The sequence below is a fragment of the Callithrix jacchus genome, chromosome 1 (genome assembly GCF_049354715.1).
Source record: "Callithrix jacchus isolate 240 chromosome 1, calJac240_pri, whole genome shotgun sequence".
Lineage (NCBI taxonomy): Eukaryota > Metazoa > Chordata > Mammalia > Primates > Cebidae > Callithrix > Callithrix jacchus.
In genome coordinates this window covers 153,157,220-153,181,500 of record NC_133502.1, presented here as the reverse complement: position 1 = coordinate 153,181,500, position 24,281 = coordinate 153,157,220, and the positions used below count along the sequence as shown (strand labels likewise).

At 43.1% G+C, this 24,281-nt stretch overlaps 1 protein-coding gene across 3 annotated transcripts in view; it reads left to right on the top strand.

Annotated features, from left to right (window-relative positions):
• Positions 1-24,281, top strand: part of ABCA1 (ATP binding cassette subfamily A member 1) — a 156,146-nt gene that overhangs the window by 28,279 nt on the left and 103,586 nt on the right. For all 3 annotated transcript variants that reach the window (XR_013535675.1, XM_035253552.3, XM_035253568.3), the window contains exons 3-5: positions 12,099-12,192; positions 16,711-16,852; positions 18,638-18,756. Coding sequence is in view for 2 of the 3 variants with exons in the window: in XM_035253552.3 (XP_035109443.3) it covers positions 12,099-12,192; positions 16,711-16,852; positions 18,638-18,756 (355 nt within the window). In the remaining variant the exon portion in view is untranslated. The remainder of the gene's footprint in view (positions 1-12,098; positions 12,193-16,710; positions 16,853-18,637; positions 18,757-24,281) is intronic.

Genomic DNA, 24,281 nt, shown 5'->3' with positions numbered 1-24,281 from the left:
CTAAAATGATCAGGACCATAACAACTGGCTCCCAGCTTGCCGTCAGAAAACTGGGATTTTAGGCATGTGCCTAAAACTAGCTAGGATTACAGGCACATGCTGTCATGCCCAACTAATTTTTGTATTTTTAGTAAAAATGGAGTTTCACCATGTTGGCCAGGCTGGTCTTGAACTCCTGACCTCGTGATTTACGCTCCTCGGCCTCCCAAAGTGCTGGGATTACAGTCGTGAGCCACCGTATCCGGCCAGTTTTATTCCTTTTAAGGCCGCATGATATACTGTTATTTCCACATGATATACACAGGGAACTTGCTACTCAGAGGTTAAGTAACTTCTCTAAGGTCCACACCCTAACGAGGAGCCCAGGTATAGTTCAGATCCAGATAATCTGACTCTGAAGTTTACAGTCTTAACTCAGTGTGCCAAATGGCTTTTCAGTAGTATCATTATTTTGCCTGTCCTCCATCTGAGAATATTGGTTTCTGACTCCTTCCTTGCCATTCTCCCTGTCTCCCGTGGTTATCCCCAAGTCTTTGTGTTCCAGTCCTGTATGTCTGCCCTTGCTCTTCTTCCTTTGCTAGTGTGGTGTGGTCCAGGTCCCCTGCCCCATCTTATCCTGGTGGAAGGGACCCACCTGCTGGGAAATTGTCTCTGCCATGGTTTCTCTGTGGTGTGTGTCCATTAGTGAGTAGTGGAGAGAATCCTGTCATCTTGGCAATGAAAGGAGGGCTATGGCTCTGGGGTATCTAGTCAGAACCTCTTATTTTATAGATGAGAAAGCTAAGGTACAAATCAGGGAAGGGGTTTCCGCAAGGTCATCCAGCCAGCAACTGAGCTGCAACTAGAAGCTGAGATCCCCAGGACTAGGGCCAAGCCTCATTCTGTCCCATCACAGTGACTATTATTCCCTCCTCCAAACGATTTTTCTTTTTTATTTTTTTGCAGCTGCATAGCAGTTGGAAGGTAGAAGAAAGGGCAGGGAAGAGGTTTCCTGTGCTTAATCAGGGAAGGAATCCTACAACAGGATGTGGGGTTAGGTCACTCAAATCAGGCCAGACTCCACTGGTCTTGCTGCATGTTGCTCAGTGTTGCAGATGGGTTTAAAGTGTTAGGATAAGAGCAATAGGCAGACTTAGCCAAAGGCAGTTTGTAGCCTTGTGGCAGAGTTCTTGTTAAAGAAGGAAGTGGGGTGCAACCCCCTGACACAAAGGGGCTTAAGATGTTATATCACTGCTTGCTAGCCTGTTTTCCTTACCTCCCTTCCTGATTTCTAAAGGAAGTGTATTTTGCTGAATCAGAAAGAAAAGTGATTTATTTCAGGTTGCTGATGCTTAGATGGTTAGAGTTGAGAAGATCTGGCTTGCACCTTGTACAATGGATGGAACTGGGGCTCAGGGGCCACAGGTGTCGAGACTTGGTCAGTCAGGAAAGTAGCACCAGAACCAGTCTCCCGGTGTCCCTGTTGTTGCAGATCCTTTTTTGCTTTGCTCTATATGTATATTAAAGCTTTTATGTCTCTGAATCTCAAGTTCTGACTGGCAGCTACTTCCCAATCCACCTGGTTTGGATTTCTAGATTATAGTTTAGACATTGGAACCTCTTAAGGGTTGTGAGCCCACTTTGTTAGCTCACATAGTCGGAACCAGCCCTCCCCATTAGGTAGGGGAAGAAGTTAGCAGCCCATGATAGCTGTGGCCTGCAGTGTCTGGAAGTTAATTGCTCATTTCCTGTCTTCTGAGATCCTGGAGTATTTACACTTGGCCACAGAGCCCAGCACAGAGCCTTGGGACATGCTTAGTATTTACTAAATGAATGGGAAATGTATTAAGGCCCATTAGTTTGCAGGCCTTGAGGAGGCTCCCTTGCACTGGGAAGAATAGAAAGAATACATAAAAGCCTGTGTGCTGCTGCCAGGAAGACAAGACAGACTATGGAAAAGGCTGGAGCTGAGCAGTATACCCCAGAGCAACCCTGTTGAAATGCAGTATGCTTGCCTTTTCATTTTGTATCCTTGTTTGCTAGTAACTCCTGGGTCCCCTTCTCTCCTGTGCCCCTATTCTGCAGACTCATGGGGGACCATCAGCCAGGGTTAGTTTTTCCGCTGTTTCTGCTAGGCAAAGAATAAATTGAATCGAGTTGTGAAAGTTAGGTGCAAAGCTCAGTTTGGGTCCAAAGTAACAGTTAGCTTGTGTGGGTGGCAGGTATTCAGTACAAACAGGGCTGGGGGCAGGAAGGGGAAGAGAACTTCAGAGCTTTCAGGATCCTCATCTGGTTTTAGGCTGATCCAGAGGCCAAGGTCCCCGTGGAACAAACTGGACAAAGTGAGGGTGGCCATATGGCCTGTTTTCTTTTGCCTTTATTATTAATTTTCTCAAATAGATCTGACTACTCATGTGGCTGGGAAAATAGCTAATTGTGATTTTTCTTTTTTTAAACTGAGTCTCACTGTATCACCCAGGCTAGAATGCAGTGATTTGATCTTGGCTTGCTGCAACCTCTGCCTCCTGGGTTCAAGCAATTCTCATGCCTCAGCCTCCCGAGTAGCTGGGATTACATGGGATTACAGGCATATCCAACACAGCCAGCTAATTTTTGTATTTTTAGTAGAGACGGGGTTTTACCATGTTGGCCAGGTTGGTCTCGAACTCCTGACCTCAAGTGATCCAACCCCCTCGGCCTCCCAACTTGCTGAGATTACAGGCGTGAGTCACTGCACCCGGCCAGAGTACCACTATCTGGGCATTCTTAATGAAAAGGAATAAGCTATCAAAAAATTAAAACGCCTCATGTATGAGCCTTTAGAGAATTTTATAGGATAGATGGAAACTCTCTCCATCCTTTCCCTATTTCTAGTTTCACCTGACACATTTCTTCCCTGTCCTTACTCCTGGTGTCCTGGAGTAAGGACGGCAGCACAGGCAGCAGTGGTCATGGTTCCAATCCCAGCTTGGCCATCACCTGCTTCAGTGGCCTAGGAAAACTCCTTTCTCCAGAGCTTCTATGGAATGAAGAAAGTTAAAACAAATAGACATTGATTGTTTCATTCGGATAAATATCTATTAAACATCTATTATGTGTGGGATGATTAGCTAGGTATATAGTGGTGAACCAGCCAGGTTTGATCACTGCTTTCACAGAGTTTACAGTTCAGTGAGGGCAGCGGATGTGACACACATCATCACACAAATGAAAACTTAACTATAAACTGTTATAAGGATTACGAAGGAAAAATCTGACAAACTATGGTACTGTCAGATGTGGTTTGGGAGTTCAGTTAGAGTGACAGGTTGTGACGTTAAAGCTGGGAGCCCTGAATTTTGATCAGCGGTCAACCAGGCAAAGATCAGAGGCCTAGACCGGGCGTGGTGGGTCATGCTTGTAATCCCAGCACTTTGGGAGGCTGAGGTGGGTGGTCACAAGGTCAGGAGTCTGAGACCAGCCTGTCCAGTAAAGTAAAATCCTGTTTCTACTAAAAAATACAAAAATTAGCTAGGTATGGTGGTGCATGCCTGTAGTCCCAGCTCCTCGGGAGGCTAAAGTAGGAGAATCGCTTGAACCTGGGAGGCAGAGGTTGCAGTGAGCCAAGGTCATGCCACTGCACTCCAGCCTGGGCAACAGAGTGAGACTCCATCTCAAAAAAAAAAAAAAAAAAAAAGATCAGAGGCCTTAGAGATCAGGGGAATCCATTCCAGGCAGAAAGACTAGGAGTGCCTGTCCCCTGTGTCAGGGAACAGAAGGAAGCCAGTGGCACTGATGGAGTGAACGAGACTGGCTGGGGATGAGTTGGTAATAGACGTGACTGGATCATTCAGGGCCTTGAAACTGGGGAAGGAGGATTTTATTTTATTTTATGTGCAAAAGGATTCCCTGAGGTGGTCAGGTCACATTGTCTGGTGACTCTTCGGAGACAGGGAACTTGAGTGACAGTGGCCCAAGAAAGCAATTGTAATCATTATAAATACATGGACCATTTTATGCTCTGTTTTCTTTTTTCATTTAACACTATTTAGTGTGCATGTTCACGTATTTCTAAATCATCTTCTTATTTAGAAAAATGATTTTGGGTGTGTAGGCTGTGTTTTATAGTTTTGAAAGTAATACTTTGATATCCATTATTTTCTTGATTCTCACAGCAATTCCAAGGTATATGCATTACAATTTCTGTTTCACAGATGAAGAAAGTATTGTTAATAAATTAGTGACTGGGCCTGGTGGCTCACGCCTATAATCCCAGCACTTTGGGAGACCGAGGCAGGTAGATTACTTGAAGCCAGGAGTTTGAGACCAGCCTGCTCAACGTGGTGAAACCCCATCTCTACTAAAAATACAAAAAGTAGTCAGGCGGGGTAGCACTTGCCTGTAATCCCAGCTATTTGGGAGGCTGAGGTAGGAGAATTCCTTGAACCCAGGAGGCAGAGGTTGCAGTGAGCCAAGATTGCACCACTGCACTCCAGCCTGGGTGACAGAGTAAGACTCTGTCTCCAAAAAAAAAAGTTCCTAAGAGGAGGGCTGGGATCTTTGGCTCCAGATCTACTGTAGGATAATGCCTGTGACATTCCTGATAGCTTTGCAGTAATCCATCAACACAGTTTTTATAAGTTCAAACCCTGTTGCCAACACTTAGGTTGTTCCATTTGTGCTGTTGCAAATAAATTACTGTAAAGATTCCATACATTTAATTTTTAATTATTTTTCTATTATTTACATAGGCTAAAATCTGAGGAGCAGGCTTACTAGGTCAAAGGGAAATGGCCCTTGCAGTGTATGATCAGATGTCTTTCCAGAGGATCCAGCCAATTCAGATAGTCACCATCAATGCTTGAGACTGTGGTTCAGGGAAGGCAGGCCTGGTTTTAACAATCGTTTTCCCCCTCTAGCAATTTTCTGATGTGATCCTTAAGATTTCACTTTAGCGTTCCCAGGTCTCATTGATGTGTATGCTGTTTGCAATGGGTCTAAAATTAATTTTTCTTCACATTTGTATTGTGTCATCCCAGTGATTATTTAATAGTCACTAGTGATTAAATAGTGATTCCTTTTCTAATTATTTTTGGGACATTTATTAAAACATTTATTATAACCTGGAGATGGGGGCTCATGCCTGTATTTCCAGCACTTTGGGAGGCTGAGGTGGGAGGACTGCTTGAGACTAGGAGGTCAAGACCAGTCTGGGCAGCATAGCAAGACTCCATCTCTATAGAAATAAGGAAATTAGCCAGCCATGGTTGGGACTTACCTGGAGTCCCAGCTGCTTGGAAGGCTAAGGTGGGAGAATTGCTTGAGTCCAGGTGGTCAGGGCTGCAGTGAGCTATGATCACACCACTGTTCTCTAGCCTGGGCAACAGAGTGGTAAAACCCTGTCTCAAAAAAAAAAAAAAAAATCTGTGTAGGGAGCAATTTTGGAGTTATTCATTTGGTCATTTGATAGGCAGTTTTTGTTTTGGTGCTGATAGAGCCCAGAATGTGCCCTCAATTTGATGGACATTCTGATATCTGGGGGAGCTCATTGTCCCCCACTTACCTTTTTGCCTTTCAGAATATCTTTTGATATTTTCATGTATTTTTACCATTGAATGTTATTTTACCTTATCAAACTCGAAAAAAATACCCTATCACCATTTTTTTTTCTTTTGAGACAGAGTCTTGCTCTGTTGCCAGGTGCTAGGCTGGAGTGCAGTGGCATGATTTCGGCTCACTGCAACCTCTGTCTCCTGGGTTCAAGCAATTTTCCTGCCTCAGCCTCCTGAGCAGCTGGGACTACAGATGCCTGCCACCACACCCAGCTAATTTTTGTATTTTTTAGTAGAGATGGGGTTTCACCATGTTGGCCAGGATGGTCTCAATCTCTTGACCTCATGATCCGCCTGCCTTCACCTCCCAAAGTGCTGGGATTACAGGCGTGAGCCACTGTGTCCGGCCCCCATCACTATTTTAAGTGCAATTGTGTTAAATCTGTTAATTAGCTTGGGAAATTTGGATATGAAATGAGCTCATCATGAAGCAGAGTTTACCTCTCCTTAATTCTCATCTTCCTTTATTTATCCTACTAAAGTTCTGTGGTTTTCTTTTATATAAGAAGCACATATTTGGCTAAGTTAATACCTGGATTTTTTGTTTATGTGTCTGTTCTTAATGTGAATAGTATTCTCTTTTCCCAACATTATATTAATTTAACTGGTTTTCACAGGCTTATAGCAATGCTATTATTTAGGAGAATTTACCTTGGTTCTGATTAATTTACCCATATTTGCAAATCATTTGCAGCTTTTTAGTTAACTTGGTGAGTTTTCTTAGATTTGTGATGTGCTATAAACAGAAAGGTTATCTTCATCTCTTCCTTTCCGATGTTAGTTCTTCTTGTTTCCTTTTTAATGCCCCATTGTATTCTCAAGAATCTCAATACTAAGAAATAGGGACTTCCTTTTTCAGCAGGGAGTGCATTACTTTGGCTACAGTGATTCAGAAGACTCTTGCCCAAGGCCCAATTTTATTGTTAGTTTTCTCTGTTCTTTTGTACATGGCCTTTGTGCTGCCCCAGCCTTGAATTAATGTGGATAAATCTCAAGAATTTAAGAGCACACAACTGTGTCCTCAGGCTAGGTAGTGAAATGGGTTCACAGAGTCACTGGATTGTGGTCTATGAACTTCTGCAGCCAGCCCCAAAAGTGACGCATGAATAATCAAGTGAACAGCGAACATCTGTAGTGTGTGAGATGTTGGCATAGCTATGAATGATGATTCAAGAGTGGTTTGATGCATATTGAATAACATGATGATGGTAAGTACTACACTCGGTGCTTAGCCTTCAATGTGAAATACATATAATTCTCATAACTCTAGAGCAGTGGTTCTCAACTGGGGGCAGTTATTCCCCCCACCCCACCCTACCCTCACCCCTCCACAGTCCTGGGAGTGTATGTGCTGGAATTTAGAGGTTGAAGTCAAGGATGCTGCTAAAGTTCCTAGAATTCATAGGAGAGTCTCTCCCAACAACTATCTGGTCCCAAATGTCAGTAGGGTCACTATCGAGAAAATCTGTTCTAGAGGTGTCTGCTCATATTATCCCCATATTGTAGGTGAGAATAACAAGATGGTAAATGCAAGGTGGTGCTTTGGTACTCTCCAGAGCAGCTTTGACTTTGGTGAGAAATACCTTTTAAAAACGATGTTCTGGCGGGGCGTGGTGCCTCACGCCTATAATCCCAGTACTTTGGGAGGCCAAGGCGGGTGGATCACAAGGTCAAGAGATTGAGACCATCCTGGTCAACATGGTGAAACCCTATCTCTACTAAAAATACAAAAATTAGCTAGGCATGGTGGCGCACGCCCTTAGTCCCAGCTACTTCGGAGGCTGAAGCAGGAGAATTGCTTGAACACAGGAGGCGGAGGTTGTGGTAAGCTGAGATCGCGCCATTGCACTCCAGCCTGGGTAACAAGAGTGAAACTGTCTCAAAAAAAAAAAAAACCCAAAAAACAATGTTCCTTCCCATCTTCCCACCCCATGGGGAGGTGGGTGTGGGATTGGGTGGGTTAGGCACCAAAGCAAGATTTAGAAGAGTTTTCTGTAGGAGTTTATAATGGTAAAGGATCAACTTCATTTCCAAGCTATTTATGAGGGTTTATGTTTAGGGAAAAGTGCTAAGCTTAGAGATGGAGGAGACGTCTGAGTTTATTAATGAATGTAGCCATAATGGCATATCCTGGCAGAAGTCAAGTTTGGTTTCTAGAAGGAGGCTATTATGAAAATAAATACCTAGAACATTCCCCTGGTTTTGGAAGGTGATTTCTAGGTTCATTGATGGGAAGAATTTTAGAGGTGCAGGGTAAAAGGGCATAGATTAAATTTTGTCTCTCATGAGTTCTCTGGCTTCGGTGGTGTGAACTTTGGTGACAGTCTCTTCATTCATTAATTCATACATGCTAGTGTCTCAGATCAGCAACGTCTTTGAGAGAGCAGGAGTCTGTATGCTCTGGTAAGTGAGAGCAGAGTGGATAAGGAGGGTGGGGTATATAATGTCTAAGAGAAGGAGCCCTTCAGTCAGAGTGGCTTTGAATCTTGGCCCTGCCATTTGCCGGTCTTGGACCATTAGGCAGTGTGTTGACTCTTTGAGTCTCAGTTTCCTCTTTTGTAAAATGTGTACTGATTGGATTATTTGTTGATTAAATGAGTTAATGTATGTAAAGCACTCACAACCCTGGTGCATGTAAGACCTTTTTAAGTGTTAGCATTATTATTATCATCAATTTTTTTAACCCCTTTCCCTGATCAGCTGATACTCACCAGCTTCAGCTACTGCAAATGATTTGTTAGATTTTTTATGTGCCCTTTGCTATCAGTTACCATGGGGAAGATCCATTCGTTTTTTTCAGTTAACCGACATATTTTGAGCCTCTGCTGCCCTATAGGATCCTAGATATGGGGGGTGCAGAGATGTCCAGGAACATAGGCCTTGATTCATTGGGTCAGATCAGTGCTCAGCAGGGCTGGCAAATGCTAGGTTTCTTTTAAGTGGCATATCTTAAAAGGTGTATGTCCCAAACATAGCTTTGTGATGGCAGCATGATGGGTACAAAAGCACACACCTGAGGGTCAGTAGATCTGGGTTCAAACATTGGTGCAGTTTCTTTTTTTTTAGAGATGGGATTTCTCCATGTTGGTCAGGCTGGTCTTGAACTCCCAACCTCCGATGATCTGCCCGCCTCAGCCTCCCAAAATGCTGGGATTACAGGCGTGAGCCACCGCACTTGGCCTTGGTGCAGTTTCTTATGGCTCATAACTTGTTCAGACCTCAGTTTCTTCACTTCTAACACGGTAATGATACAACCTACCTCACAGGGTTATTGTGAATTAAATACTGGAGATGAGATATATAAAAAGTCCTGATAAGCAATAGGTGCCCAGTATTGGCTGTTAGTATTATAAATCTGCAAGCTGTGAATTCATCTTAACATCTGTGGATCCTGTTGATATTTCTAGACCATGCCACCTAGTGGGGCCATTTCCTACCTGAGTCTCCTGTGGTGTCAAATAGAATGTCATGTGGCCTCTCGAGTTGGGTAGAAGTGGCTGCTCGTCTCAACCCTGCTACTGACTAGATCTGTGATTTACCCCTCCTCCAGCCTTAGCCTGGACACATATAAAATGAAGACAGTGTTTCTATCTCACAGAGTTGTCCTGAGGATTAAATTAAGTAATTCATATAAAATGTGCCTTGTACATATTGGGCCCTAAATAAATAGTAGCTATTATTTATCTTAAAAGTACAAATAGTAGTTTCAGAGCTTCAAGGTTGATGACTACTTATCTTACTCATACTCTTTGTTAATTTCATTTTTCCCCCCTAATTTCATTCATATTTTCTTTTTCTTTTCTTTCTTTCTTTCTTTTTTTTTTTTTTTGAGACAGAGTCTTGCCCTGTTGCCCAAGCTGGAGTGCAGTGGTGCAATCTAGGCTCACTGCAACCTCCACCTCCCGGGTTCAAACCATTCTCCTGCCACAGCCTCCCAAGTAGCTAAGATAACAGGTGCTCACCATGATGCCCAGCTATTTTTTTGTATTTCAGTAGAGACAAGGTTTGACCATGTTGGCCAGGCTGGTCTCGAACTCCTGACCTCATGATCTGCTCGCCTTGACCTCCCAAAGTATTGGGATTACAGGCATGAGCCACTGTACCCAGCCTCATTAATATTTTCTAAATTTATTTACAGTCATGCCATTAAAAAAAGTTGTATTTCTGTCTTTGTTAATATTTGTAAGTGATTTTATTTAACTACAAGCTTGGAATGGCATATAAATTTGTGTTCTGCTTTTTTCACTTAATATTATGTGCTAATGATTTGCATGTTTCATAAACATTGTTGTGATGATGGGATGATATTGCCAAGTGATGTATCATAATTTAATCATTTCCCTATTGCTGTACAATTATTTTCAATATTTTGCAATTATAATGTTTCAATGAATGAATAACTTTATGCATATAGCTTTTTGATATCTTAAGTTCAGTTTCCCAGGATGAATTTCCAGGAATAGCAATTAGCCAAACCAGATAAACATGACTCTTGAGTACATATTGTTACATTGCTTTCCCAAAGGGCTCACCTGATTTATATTTCCACGTTCATTATTTTATAAACTTTAGCTCATTTACTTACTCACCAAACATTTTCAAAGCTGTTATAATGTGGTAGGCTTAGTGAGAAGAAAGTGACCCTAAGGGAGAAGCTCATATATAAAGAGGGTCCCTGCTGTACCAAGTGCTGACACAGACACAGAGTACCTGGGGAAACTGGAATAAGGGAGTCCTGGCCCAGCTGGGAGAAAAGTTTATTTTCACAGAGTCATGGTTTTGTTCTTTGGCGGAAAGAAAATTGCTTTCTTCCCCACCCTCACCCCACCCAGCTTTAGTGAAGTATAAGTGACAAATAAAAATTGTATATCTTTAAGATATACAATGTGATAGATATCTCTCTCTCAACTTAAAAAATAAGCTATAGAAAAAAGATGTTTGCTATGAAAAATAGAAAGAAAGAAAAGGCTGAATGTCATTCCCAAGCTTGCAGATTTGAGTATGTTGCCTCTTTGGGAGTAGTTACAGAAATAGTAGCAAGACCAGCCCCATCTTTGGTCTTGAGTACTCTACTGTGAGCATGCTTGCTTCCAGAGAGGGATTCTTTTGCCTTTATTTTTCATTCTGATGTACTATCTATGCAAACCGTCCTTGATAGTGTTATGGTAACCATGTTTTTTTGTTCCATGAGATAATTTATACATGCTCATTGTGGAAAATTTAGAAAAGACAGGGAAGTATTAAAAACATCACCTATGTTCTTTTTCTTTCTTTTCTTTTTTTTTTGAGAGACAGAGTCTTGCTCTGTCTCCCAGGCTGGAGTGCAGTGGCACAACCTAGATCATGCAACCTCCGCCTCCCGGGTTTAATCAATTCTCCTGACTCAGCCTCCCAAGTAGCTGGGATTACAGGAGCATGCCACCATGCCCGGCTAATCTTGTATTCTTAGTAGAGACAGGGTTTCACCATGTTGGCTACGCTGGTCTCAAACTCCTGACCTCAGGTAATCTTCCTGCCTTGGCCTCCCTGAGTGCTGGGATTACAAGCGTGAACCATTGCGCCTGGCCATACCCATGTTCTTATTATCCTAGTACATCCACTGTCATTATTTTGCTGTATTTTCTTCTGCCCAGTCTTACTCTGAGCTCACTGCAACCTCTGCTTTCTGGGTTCAAGTGATTCTCCTGCCTCAGCCTCCTGAGTAGCTGCGATTACAGGCATATGCCACTATGCCCATCTAATTTTTGCATTTTTAGTGGAGACAGGGTTTCGCCATGTTGGCCAGGCTGGTCTCCAACTCCTGACCTCAGGTGATCCACCCGCCTTGGCCTCCCAAGTGATTATAGGCATGAGCCACTGCATCCATCCCCAAAAAGTTGTTTTAAAGAGTTTAATATAGAATAGCAGAGTTCTTTGGAAATCAAAAACTATTTTTTTTAAATATCAGAAATAAAACAACAAACAAATAAAACCCCAAAACAACCTGAAGTACCAGCAATAGCAGAAAGGTCAAATTATGATCTATTCATAGAGTGGAATATCAAGTAGACAGTAAAAGCCATGTTTTAAGAGCATATTTTATGTCATGGAAAATGTTCTCCCAGTATGATGTTAAATGAAAAAGTAGAACACAAAAGTATATGTGCTGCATAGTCTCAATATTATAGAGAAAAAATGCTACAGGAGGAGTGGGCTTCAGTTACTGGAGTAGCACAGGAGAAGGGCTTCTATCTCGGGATGAGATTTTAGTAAAGGAAATTATGCCAGGTTGAATCTTGAAGAATGAGTAGAAGTGAACCAGATAAAGCAGGATAGGAGGCATCTTTGCTTACCTAAGGGAAGATACAGGTATTTGGAATGGTATGTTACAAGGCGGGAACTCCAAGTAGTGCTCTTAGAGCTTAGAGAGTTGTGGGAGAGACTGATTAATTATTAACTGAAGTTTTCTGTGGATTTCCCAAATCCCAGTGGTATTGGACATCCATGGTATTTTTAAATTTACAGTGTTCTGTCTTATTTCCCACTCAGTGTCAGCTGCTGCTGGAAGTGGCCTGGCCTCTATTTATCTTCCTGATCCTGATCTCTGTTCGGCTGAGCTATCCTCCCTATGAACAACATGAATGTGAGTAACTGGATGTTGCCTGAGACTCACCATTGGCAGGGGAAATCCAGGCAATCAATGTGGGCTAGACTGGACTTTTCCAAAGATGCTGTCTTTGGGAAACATCACACGTGGTTTGGATCAGAAAACCTGGGCTTCTAATTTTTTGATAAGGCATGAACTCAGGAGACTATTTTCAGTCCTAGTGAATGGTGATCATTGTAATTATAACAATAGCCAACATCTCTTTTACACATTTTAAATCATGAAAATAAAATAACCTTACTGATAATTTTAGAAAGTGGTGATTAAAAGCACATTTAAGATAATGCCTTAACACCTAGTCTTTTCCATATGCATGATGTCTTAATCACACAGTTGCAAATCATGGAACACATAATTGTAAGCAGCATTTGTAGAACTTCTCAGTTTTACTATTTGTTTTATTTTATTCTCATAACAACCTTGAATAGTAGTCTTTATTACGCTTATTAAATTGCCTTAGTTTTATGATAAGTTGGGGCTTGGAAAGGGCAGGACTTGCCCAAGCTCGCACATCTAATAAGAGATAGAGTTGTACTTGTACAACTCAGATCATCTGACTGTCAATCATGTAATTTGATGACAGCCTTTACAGTGAGCATAGAAAATACAGTAGTGGCTGAGAACACAAGCTCCGGATGTCAGGTTATCTGGGCATGAATTCCGGTGTCAGCATTCACTAAGCATATGACCTTGGACAAGTGATTTAAGCTTCTTTTAAAAAAGGGAATAGTAATACCTACCTCATATTATTATTGTTAGTGTCTACTCTTACAATCACAGTTTTTCTCTTAGGGCTGGGCTCAGTGGGTGGATTGACACTGCAGAAATGGCCAAATCTAAAGGATTAACATTTACATGGGAGGTTTAGCTGGGACCTCAGTTTCACTGCCCGGTGATTTTTCCTACTGCAAAGCAGTTCTGTCCCCTAGGAAACCCACAGGCTTATGGGATACTGTTCTTCCAGGAAAGCAATTGGGCCTGGGTCACCTTCTAATTGAGTTTCTTGGCCTGTTCCCATCTTTCTCACGATACATAGCAAGTTGTATACTTGCAAATTTTCTAATGCACATCACACATAGTCATATTAAACACACACACACACACACACACACACACACACACACACACCCTTAAGAAACATTTTCTTAGACATGATTTCCTGATTTCACCAAAAAAGGAAAGAGCAGGGGCCAGGTGCTCTTGCCTATAATCCCAGCACTTTGGGAGGCTGAGGTGGGTGGATCAGTTGAGGTCAGGAGTTTGAGACCAGCCTGGCCAACATGGTGAAACCTAGTCTCTACTAAAAATACAAAAATTAGGCATGTGTGTTGGTGCATGCCTGTAATCCCAACTACTGGGGAGGCTGAGGCAGGAAAATCGCTTGAACCCGGGAGGTGGAGGTTGCAGTGAGCTGAGATCGTGGCATTGCACTCCAGCCTGGGTGACAGAATGAGACTCTATCTCAAAAAAAAAAAAGAGCATAAACTGAAATGTATACTCAAATTTATATGCCTGTCAAATAATTCTGTTTTCTCTTTTGGAACCCCAAAGAGATTTTTTTGATTGATGAGCAGCAAATACATATTAGATTTTATTTAGGCATTATACCAAGCCCCACTGAAGTACATGTTTCAAGGGCAAACTCAGTTTTTTCATCTACTAGGCTTTTCTTTCTGGAATGATTACAAGCAGGCAGGATGGTGCAGTGGAAATAGCAAATGTCTTTCGCATCAGACAAGTTGGGGTTTGTTTGTATCCTGCCTCTGCCATTCACCGAGGTTGTGATCTTGGGCAAGTTGTTGAGTTTTAACCTGGATTCCTCTGACTCCAGATCACAAATTTTCAGAAATGTTCTGAAATTCTTATATATATAGATGGTAAATGAGTAAATGAGACTTTTCCTTACATCTATGAGCTGCTTTTTTTTTTTTTTTTTAAGACACAGTCTTACTCTGTCACTCAGGCTCAAGTGCAGTGGCATGATCTCAGCTCACTACAACCTCCGCCCCCCAGCTTCAAGTGATCCTCCTGCCTCAGCCTCCCAAGTAGCTGAGACTACAGGCATGCACCACCCTCCCTGGCCACATCCATGCACTTATTGCAACTGTACCTTCTGTTCTCCTTACCCTCTAGGGACCTAGTTGGAAGAGCAGAGTTAAAAGTTAAGGTGAAACTTGAAGAGGTATCTTGTCCCTAGGAACAAAAGACTGATGTAAAATTCTTCTCTGTAAATCTTTCTCAGTTCAAACCGGAGTTATCAAGGTCTTAAAAACTTCCCTGGGTCCTGGGAGTCCATTATGCTATGTACTTGTTTTCCTGTGTACCACTGCCTAGTCCCGATCCTACTTTTGTTTGCAAATAGGGTGGGGCACAACGTACAAGGAAAGACCTTTGCCACCTCTACTAAGGGATAACCTGAAATCCCTTCACCATCACTGCCCTATGCTGCTTTTCACCTAAGCCACTCTGTCTACAGTGCCACTATCTCCTGGCGTTGAAAGGGGAGAATCTTTTGGTCCTTCCGGTATTTGGTTGGGTTACATAAATCTCCCTGAATGAAGAGCAGCTGTCTTAGGCAAGGGACCTTGTTTGGTTTTCCTTGAACTATTAACAGGAAGATAGGAAGATTAACTGAGTAAATGTTCAATAGGCCAGAGTCCCTGCAGAGGGTGGCCACAGTCATCAGATCTTGTCACATCCTTGCTTTGGACGTTGCCTCTCTGGTTGGAATATGGATAGAAGAGAAAGAAAGACCCTATATTGAAATGCAAAGTGTAGCAAGTCCTGACTTTGGGTTAACTTCTGGGGAGACTCAGCCCATTTGCATGAACATAAAAAGGTTCCCTCTTGGGAGGGAGGTGGTAGCTGTGAGATAGAAGGAGTGTTCCTGCTGGGCAACAGCAGAGTAAGTGCTATGGTAGATTCACTCCCACAGTGCCTGTAAAGTTCTCACCGGCCCATTTGTTGAGCCTTTGTCCTGCACCAGACACTCTGTAAAAATGCTTTGCCCGCAAGACTTCTTGTGATGCTCACCACAACTCTGTGAAGTTAATTGTATTTTTTCACCATTTTACAGATGAGAAAACTGAGAGAATGGGGTGAGTGACTTGGCTGAAGTTGCTTCTTAGCAAGCTGTAGGGACTGGATGTGAATTCTAATTGGTTTGACCCCAAAGCCTGTGAAGCTGCTTCTTCTTCACCACCTCGGGCTGTGGTTCTTGATAACTGTGAACTCTCTGGGGGTCACCGATAGCCCTGAGAATATGATGAAAGCTGGAGCTCTGGCATTTCTTTCCACACATTAACAGGGCCTTGGGTTAAGAGCCCCTGGACCAGGGCCCATTAATCTTAATCCTCATAAGCAGCATCCATGTATTACGGCCACAGACCAGACTGTGCCAAACTGAATCCTAGAACCAAGCCCAAATATGTCCCGTCATCTTTTTGGTAAGAAGCTTGTTGTAAGAAAGAAAGAAAGAGGAGAGCAAGAAGATGAGCTAGTGCAGGGGCCTCATTGTTTTGATGAGTGAAAAACAACAATTACAACAACAGAACACCCGAAGCTTCACGGATGTCATCAGACCCCAAGCCCACGTGTTTTTCAGGTGCCCTTGTGGCACTTTAGAGCTGGCAGATGAAGTGAAACTGGCAAATCTTTGGCCAACTGAGGAGAATACCAGAGGGGTTTGAGAAGAGCTACACTCCAGTCTAACCGCAGGTGAAAGGAAGGGACTTAGATTGGGACCTTGGAGATGGGGGTTCTACTCCCAGTTGTGCCAGCTGACTCTGTCAGTGTTCTTTGTCAGTCACATTTATTTTTTTTGAGATGGAGTTTTCACTCTCGTCACCCAGGCTGGAGTGAAGCGGTACAATCTTGGCTCACTGCAACCTCTACCTCCTGAGTTCAAGCGATTTTCCTGCCTCAGCCTCTTGAGTAGCTGGAATTACAGGTGCCACCACGAAGCATGTCTAATTTTTGTGTGCTTAGTAGAGATGGGGTTTTGCCATGTTGGCCAGGGTGATCTTGAACTCCTGACCTTAGGTGATCCGCCCACCTTGGCCTCCCAAAGTGCTGGGATTACAGGTGTAAGCCAACGTGTCCTGCTCACTTTATATTACCATAGTTTCCTCCTTAAAGTATGAAAAAATAGGTTTAGGGCAGGCATCCCCAACATCCCTTTGTGTTTGAGAGCTGAGGCTGGCTGTCAAAGAGGAGCTAAGGATGCCAGGGACGTTCTGTTTCGGACCACTCTCGTCACTTCTCCAACGCTGGTGGCATGAGCCCTGTTCTATAGATGATGTCCACTAGATTAAGAATGGCATCCGAGGCCAAGTTTCCCACTGAGAGTCAGATTTATTCAGAAGAGACAGGTCTCTGGGATGCGGGGAATGGGACAGACAGACTTGGCATGAAGCATTGTGTAAGTGGAGTCTCAAAGTCGCTTCAGAGAACTAATGTGTCTCCCTGTGTTTTTCTGCTCCTCAATTTCAACAGGCCACTTTCCAAATAAAGCCATGCCCTCTGCAGGAACACTTCCTTGGGTTCAGGGGATTATCTGTAATGCCAACAATCCCTGTTTCCGTTACCCAACTCCTGGGGAGGCTCCTGGAGTTGTTGGAAACTTTAACAAATCCATGTAAGTATCAGATCAGGTTTTCTTTACCAAACTTGTCAGCTAATCCTTTTCCTTCTCTTCATGTCCTCTGGAGAATTTTGAATGGCTGGATTTAAGTGAAGTTGCTTTTGTAAATGCTTGTGTGATACAGTCTGCAGAATGAGGGAAGAGAGAATTTGGGAGAATTCGGGGTATTTGGAGTATCCATCACCTCGAGTATTTATCATTTCCTTTTTTTTTTTTTTTTGAGATGCAGTTTCGCTCTTGTTGCCCAAGCTGGAATGCAATGGCAGGATCTCAGCTCACTGCAACCTCCACCTTCCGGGTTCAAGTGATTCTCCTGCCTCAGCCTCCCGAGTAGCTGGGATTATAGGCATGTGCCACTACATCGGGCTAATTTTTGTATTTTTAGTACAGACAGGATTTCACCATGTTGGCGAGGCTGGTCTTGAATTCCTGACCTCAGGTGATCTGCACTAGAGTGCAGTGGTGCACTTATAGCTCACTGCAGCTGTGAATTCCTGGGCTCAAGTGATCTTCCTGCTTCAGTCTCCCAAAGGCCTGGGATTACAGGCATAAGCCATTGCACTTGGCCGACTTTTTGCTATTGTGAATAGCACTCTGTCAATTTCAGAGAGAAGCTGAGACTGGGGTATATCAGTCTGGAACCCAACTTAGAGGCCTGTGTTTATCTGTACCTCCCAAAGTGCTGGTATTACAGGCGTGAGCCACCTCATGTGCCTGGCTGAGTATTTACCATTTCTGTAAATTGGGAACATTTGAAGTCCTGTCTGCTAATTATTTTGGAATATACTGTACGTTGTTAATGATACCATTCAGCAGATGTTTACTGTGCATCTGAATGGTCTGGTTCTAGGAGCTAAGGGGGAGGGGACTGGCACAGAGATGCACATTGAGAGGGTTCTTGCCCCTAAGGAACTGACAGCCAAGGCTAAGGGAGGTCTGTCTTCTCTGCATCAGATCACCTCTCTCACCTCTGTCCCTGCCCCATCAGACTACAATGTCTACAGGTCTTTCTCCCGAGGGTGAGCTCCCTGAGCAAAACAGGATGCTGCCCCTTTTCCTTTGTATTCCTGGCTCTTGGCTTTAGGGCCCGGACATAAGTATGGGCATAATAAGTGTCTCCCAAATGAGACATTGAGGATGTGAGTTAGGATGGACTAAGGACTATGGGATGTGGCTGAAGACAATCCTGAGGAAGCTGCAGCTGGGGCAGACAGAGCCACACTGTCATGTTCAGGGACCCTAGAGTGGCTTTGCAGCCTTCATGGGCCCCTTTCATACAAAAACATGAAAATTGTGTTTCATGACTGCATTACTATAAAGATGAATATAATCCAGGCCATATTCATCATTATGTGTACATTTTTAATGTATTAACTTTTAATTCTGCTTTTAAAATAAAGTAAAACCTTTGAATATGCTTTTAAGAGTATTCCAGGCCCAGGCACTGAGCCTACTGTGCCTCATGGAGAAGGCAGCCCTGGGGGTATGTGTGTGCATGCATGTGTGTGCACATGCATCATGAGCCGGGCCTTGAAGGGTGGTAAGATTTGGGTGTGTAGAGCAGTGGAGAAGGGCGTTTGGGGCAGTGATGATGGGTGGGGGAGGGAACACGGTGATGAATGGAGCTGGGTGTGGGGAGCCGTGGGAGTGGGCCGGAGCCAGCCTGTGGAGGACCTGGAAGCCAGGCTGAGTCTTGTGCACTTTGGCAGTCACTTTTATAAAGCAACAGAGGCAGTTGGCTTAACTAGAGCCTTTCTCCTTTTCTTGCACCCTTCACAGTGTGTCTCGCCTGTTCTCAGATGCTCGGAGGCTTCTTTTATATAGCCAGAAAGACACCAGTATGAAGGACATGCGTAAAGTCCTGAGAACATTACAGCAGATCAAGAATTCCGGCTCAAGTAAGCAAAAACTTCTCTGTATCGGTTTATAATTGGAAATTGACCTGCACCAGGGAAAGAGAGTAGCCCAGGTGTCTGGGCTTGTTCCCATTAGATCATTCCCTATGGGGTTTTTCTCCTTGGTGGCTGGCTTGTAGGGTGCCTCTGCAGGAGACATTGGTGAAAAAACTGGAGGAGCTAGTTGCCACAGACAGTGATGTATTAATCTCCTCTGGGAAGACAGAACAAAAGTCCCCAGAGAAGAATATCACAGACTTGGCCTTAGGGACAGGTAGGAGTGCCGATTGCTGCCAACTGCATTTTTTTGGAGTTGGTCATATGGTTGCAGTGAATGGACAGATTTATAGACAGAGTATTTCTGTGCGGATAAGAGCAATTAAAGTTGCAACTTGATATGGATAAGTGAAAGTTAAGCATTTATTTCTAAAAAGCGAATGCAATTCATTTCCCCCTAGTCATTTCAATTAGTCTGATGGTCATATGAACTTGTTGTCTTTAAAAAGTGGAATCTTTACCTCTGATCTGGTAAGTATCCAGGCAATTTATTGCATGCCATCTAGAAAGTGTCTGAGGAGTGGGCAATTGCTGACTGAGGCATTGGCTGCCATAGGATCAGAGCAGCCTTCAGGCAGTGGCCTGACAAGGGGACAAAGGCTGGTGGGAGCAATTGGCTGAGTGCGGCTCGTAACAGCCCGTGCATGGTCTGTAGAGAATGTAGAAGCAGTAACGAAGCCGATAAAAGTTGGTCTGGATTTTATTATTACCATGTGCCGGTGGTTCTAAACAATGTCAGTGATAAATTACTCCTCCCCATCATGGGCCAATGACTGCTGCTGCTCCAGGGAAGTGCTTTTTATTCCGTTTGGTGTTTTGGGAGGGATGGAGTTTTCTGGCCTTTGCTGAAACCGGTTTGTTTTCCATTTGGCAAACGGAGAAATGGTAAAGTTCTAGAGTTTATACCAGACTCAGATTTGAGTGTTGTTTCTTTTTAAAGGCATGAAGAACTGTGCTTTCCTTAGGCAGGAAAAGAGGTAATGGGCAATGTGGGACCTGATGACAAAGGGAAGCAAAGCTGTCTTGTGGGTGGCATGGAGGAGGTGGTGCTTCACAGCAAAGAGAGATATGGCCATGCTTGGAGCTTCCACTTACACCACTCCTGGCTGCAAGCCAGGCCATCTGGATGCTGTTTCCTTGACCTGCAGGTCCTGGCTTTGCACATGCGTGTTTCATCTGGTGTAAGAGACAGAGAGGTAGCTGTCTCCAAGCCTCAGTCCTTCCTTATTTACTGGAGAGCCCCTGCTGGTTGAGCAGAGACAGAGCTGGGGATAGTTCCTTTAGGCTGTACCAAGAGACAGCATGGTGCCGAGGAAAGAATGCTGGTATACATTACCTTGTAGCTGCATGACTTTGTGAATAAGTTAGTTAGCACCCTTTTAGCCACCTCTTCTTATCTGTTAATGAGATAAAACATGTAATTGCTTAAAAACAGCATTTGGCACATAGGAAGCACTTAGTGAATATGAATTACGATTTTTTTTGGAGTGGTGACATCTCAACTAAGCCATTTAACCCTTCAGCCTTAATTTCCTCAACTATAAAATAACAGCTAACTTGAAATGTAAAATATAAAACCTAAGGCAGTGTCTGACACATAGGAGATTTCCAATAAATGAGAGCCAGTGTTCTTGCAAGTCAGCGATGCATTTCTGAGCACTTGGCCTTGTTTTTCTGCCTTTCAGTTTGTGCGGCAGTTGAAATAGACTGGCTGACGAGGGTAAGCTGTCAAGCAGACTTTCTGATCTTGGTGGAGGAGACTGCCTTAAGACACTACTAGTTTTCTTCTTTGAGAAACTGGAGACATGAGTTAGGTGGAGAAAAGAAGCCAAATCTGTATCCAAAAACCCCACAGTTGTGTGCGCAGCTCTGAGGAGAAGGTCCCTTAGATTTTGAGTGTATTATTATGTGGGTGCTTGCTTCATATCTCATTGTTTACTCAGTATGTCCCCTTTTCTACCCTGCAGCTGCTTCTGAAATTCCTTCTTTCTTTGCTTGTCTTGCAGCACAAAACAGCCTTCAGTATAGGGGGAGATGCACAGAAACACTGCCTTTTCCTACAGGAAATCAGTAACTTCTTATTAATTTGGTTTTTATTTAATTATTTTATTTCTTTCTTTAAATTTATTTTTATTTTAATTTAATTTTTTTAGAGACAAGGCCTCCTTCTGTTACCCAGGCTAGAGTGCAGTGGTGCACGTATAGCTCACTGCAGCTGTGAATTCCTAGGCTCAAGTAATCTTCCTGCCTCAGCCTTCCGAAGGCCTGGGATTACAGGCATGAGCCGTTGCACTTGGCCGACTTTTTGCTATTGTGAATAGCACTCTGTCGATTTCAGAGAGAAGCTGAGACTGGGGTATATTAGTCTGGAGCCTGACTTAGAGGCCTGTGTTTATCTGCGCTGACACCCCATCACAGCATGATAAGCTTAGCCCTCCTGCCTCATCAGGGCTGGGAGGATCCTTGAAGCTGATCTGGTTTGGAGCTTTGTCCTCATTCACCTCCTTTACCACACACCCACCTTCCCAGGGCGGGGACCTACCTCTCACTATGTAGCTCATTCTGGGTGTTGACAGCTCTAATTGTTAGAAAATATTCACTACCCTGTTATGCTTTCTAGAGAACAAGTCTAATTCTGTTTTTCTTAAATATTTGAAGACAGCTCTTGTGTTTTGTTTTTTTCCCCCCTATTTCCCAAAGTCCATGATTTTTTAGGTACAATGGCCTCCTTTCCTCTTGTGGAATGCTTTTCCTTCCCATTTCTACCTCTCCTCTGGCTGTGTTTCAGTGTGTCTGTGTGCTTCTTGAAGTTTACTGGAAATTACAAAAGTATCTGGCACAGAAGAAAAAGGGATTTTTGCCTTCCTTGTTCTGAGTGCTACATTTTTGTTAATGCAATCTGAGATTGCATTAGGCATTTTGGCATTTACGTCACCTTGTTGACTCATATTCCACGCGCACTCAAACAAAATCGCAATTATTTTAAATCTGCAGAATTGCAAGTTACTTGTTCTCATCTCTTTGTTGTATTATTGGCTTTTTGAACTAAAGGGAAAATGTCTTTTTTTCTATTTTACATTTTTAGATTTAGTCACCATCTCATCTTCCCAAAACCATTTTAGATTCTGATTTTGCCATGTATTATATCTGCTCCTCCTTTCTTGTCATCTAGAAATGGGATTAAAAACTCTCTTTGGCCTCATTCAATTCATCGATAGCTGTGGGACAAAGACTTAAAGCCTAGATCAGTCCAGTGGAGACTAACATCCCCTGTAGACGCTGCCACTCAGGCCTGTGTTGTAATCAGTGCTAGGCCACGGGGCTCCTGCTTCTGTGATCCAGTTGGAAAGTTTGTCTTGTTCTTTCCTTCAGTTTGCATCTGCTAAATTCATTGGACTATCCACGGATGATTTGTAGATAAGGGGGTCTTTACTCAAATACTCTCATGATTTCTTTGGGTAAAGCATTATTTTATTTCCACTTATTGGAAGAGACCCTAGAGACCTGTTAGTTCATTTGTAGATAAATGAGTTGATTCAGTCTTTCAACCAATATTTATTGAGCATCTCCTATATGCCAGTCACTGTTCTAAGTGCTGAGACACAGAGGTGTACAAAACAAATATGGCCCCTCTCCATATGGGATTTCTATCCTAGAGAAGAATCTGAGCCAGAAGAGAGAAGTGACTGTCCCAAGTCTACACAACCACAGAAGGGATATTCTGGGAATAAATCACGGCTAAACCCCCTGCTGCTTCAGGCAGTTCTCCATCCACCTTGCTCTATTGTACTGTTTTAATAACCTTCCAACTTGGAAGAACTCCCATTTCAGGAATTAAACCATGGACAAATCTTTTAATTATCCTTGAAATCTTGCTAATAAGAAATCCAAGGAGGAAATCTTACAGAGGTGCCTCACACACTTTTCTCATCACTGGAACCTTTAGACATTTTAGTATTTTCTTCCTAAACCAGAGTACAGGCACACAAGTTGAGTGGTGGCTAAATTAATGTTTTCAAGGCAGTGTGAGAAGCATTCATTCATCTTAAATTCCTACGATGACTGCAACTCAGGTGTAAAAATTGGGTGAATTCTTGGAAACCCTAGGGAAAATGACATGTCTGCATTTTTTGCAGACTGGCGGATATGAATGTTTCTATGGGTAAGTTTTGTATGGCATCTGGCATGATTTTAGGTAGTATGTAGATGAGAACTTTTGATTTAACTCACATAAAATTGCAATTTCATGGAAATGCTTGCTTAGGAGGATGTTCAACAGGAATAAAATAATTAAAGTTAATTCAAAAGAAACATCATTTTCTGTGAATATGGTAAAGCTTGTAAGAGAAGTTTGTAAATAATTGAAGACTGGAAAACACTGGTAGGAGAGTAAGAGTTTGGGGCTTTGTATTAAGGTTCATTTTGGGAAGAAATCCATGTTCCATCCCTCATTATGTGTGAACTGTGGTCATGTGTTGATTCTTTCTGGCCCAGAGTTTACCTAAAGATTAGCTGCCCTGAGGGTCACTGAACATTAAATTAGATGAAGTCTGTGGATGACATAGCGAAGCTTATAGCCCACAGTTGACACATAATAAATTCGAGTTGCTTTACTTCCCCTTCTGTTCCTGGCTGGCTGACTGGCCTTTGCCATTCGTTCAGCCTTTCTGGCCTCAAATTTCTTTGCCTCGAGATTGGAACTTTGGTGAAACAACCAGAAAATGCTTCAGCCCAGAAACTTGGTTAGTATTTGGATGGGGGATCATCTGGGACTAACCAGGATGTCAGCTGTCCACTAGACTGTAGCCCCTTGAGGGCAGGGTGGGGGCCTTGTTCATGTTTCTATCCCAAGCCTCAGCACAGTAGTGGGGGCATGGTAAGTCATTAGCAACTCTTTGTGGGATGAAGGTGGGAAAAAATAAAATACCTGTCCTTCACAGGGTGTTGTGAGGGTCAAATAAAAGTGCTTTAAAAACATGTATTATATAGTTTATTCCCTTGTGTGAACCCAGGTCAACAGAGCCTACGAATAATAATGATGACAGAAGTTCTTCAAAAAGTCTTGGCCTTCTTTCTTTCACAAAATTGCCTCCCAGAACTTTACTAGAAGGGCAGCCATCAGGCCAGAGGCCTTAAGTAGATTTACTGGGAAGCTAAAAAATACTTTATTTATCATAGCCCCTCTCAAGGTTCTCTCTGGGGGTCTTAGCAATATGTTTACACAGTGGTATGTTTTTGTAAAGTTTGCAAAAGTAGGATTAAAAAAAAATTCTTCTTTTTTTTTTTTTTTAAGAGAGCCCCCTACCAAATTATGTCAGCCTCAGGGACCCTACCTGCATCTGCTCCTGCCAGGGCATGGTGGGGCAAGAAGCACTGCTCCCTTCCAAAGCTTCCTCCCTTCCCCTGGAGTCATCCTTACTGTCCACTCCAAGCCACCTGCCATCACTGTGCCCCCTCTCCGGTGAATCTAG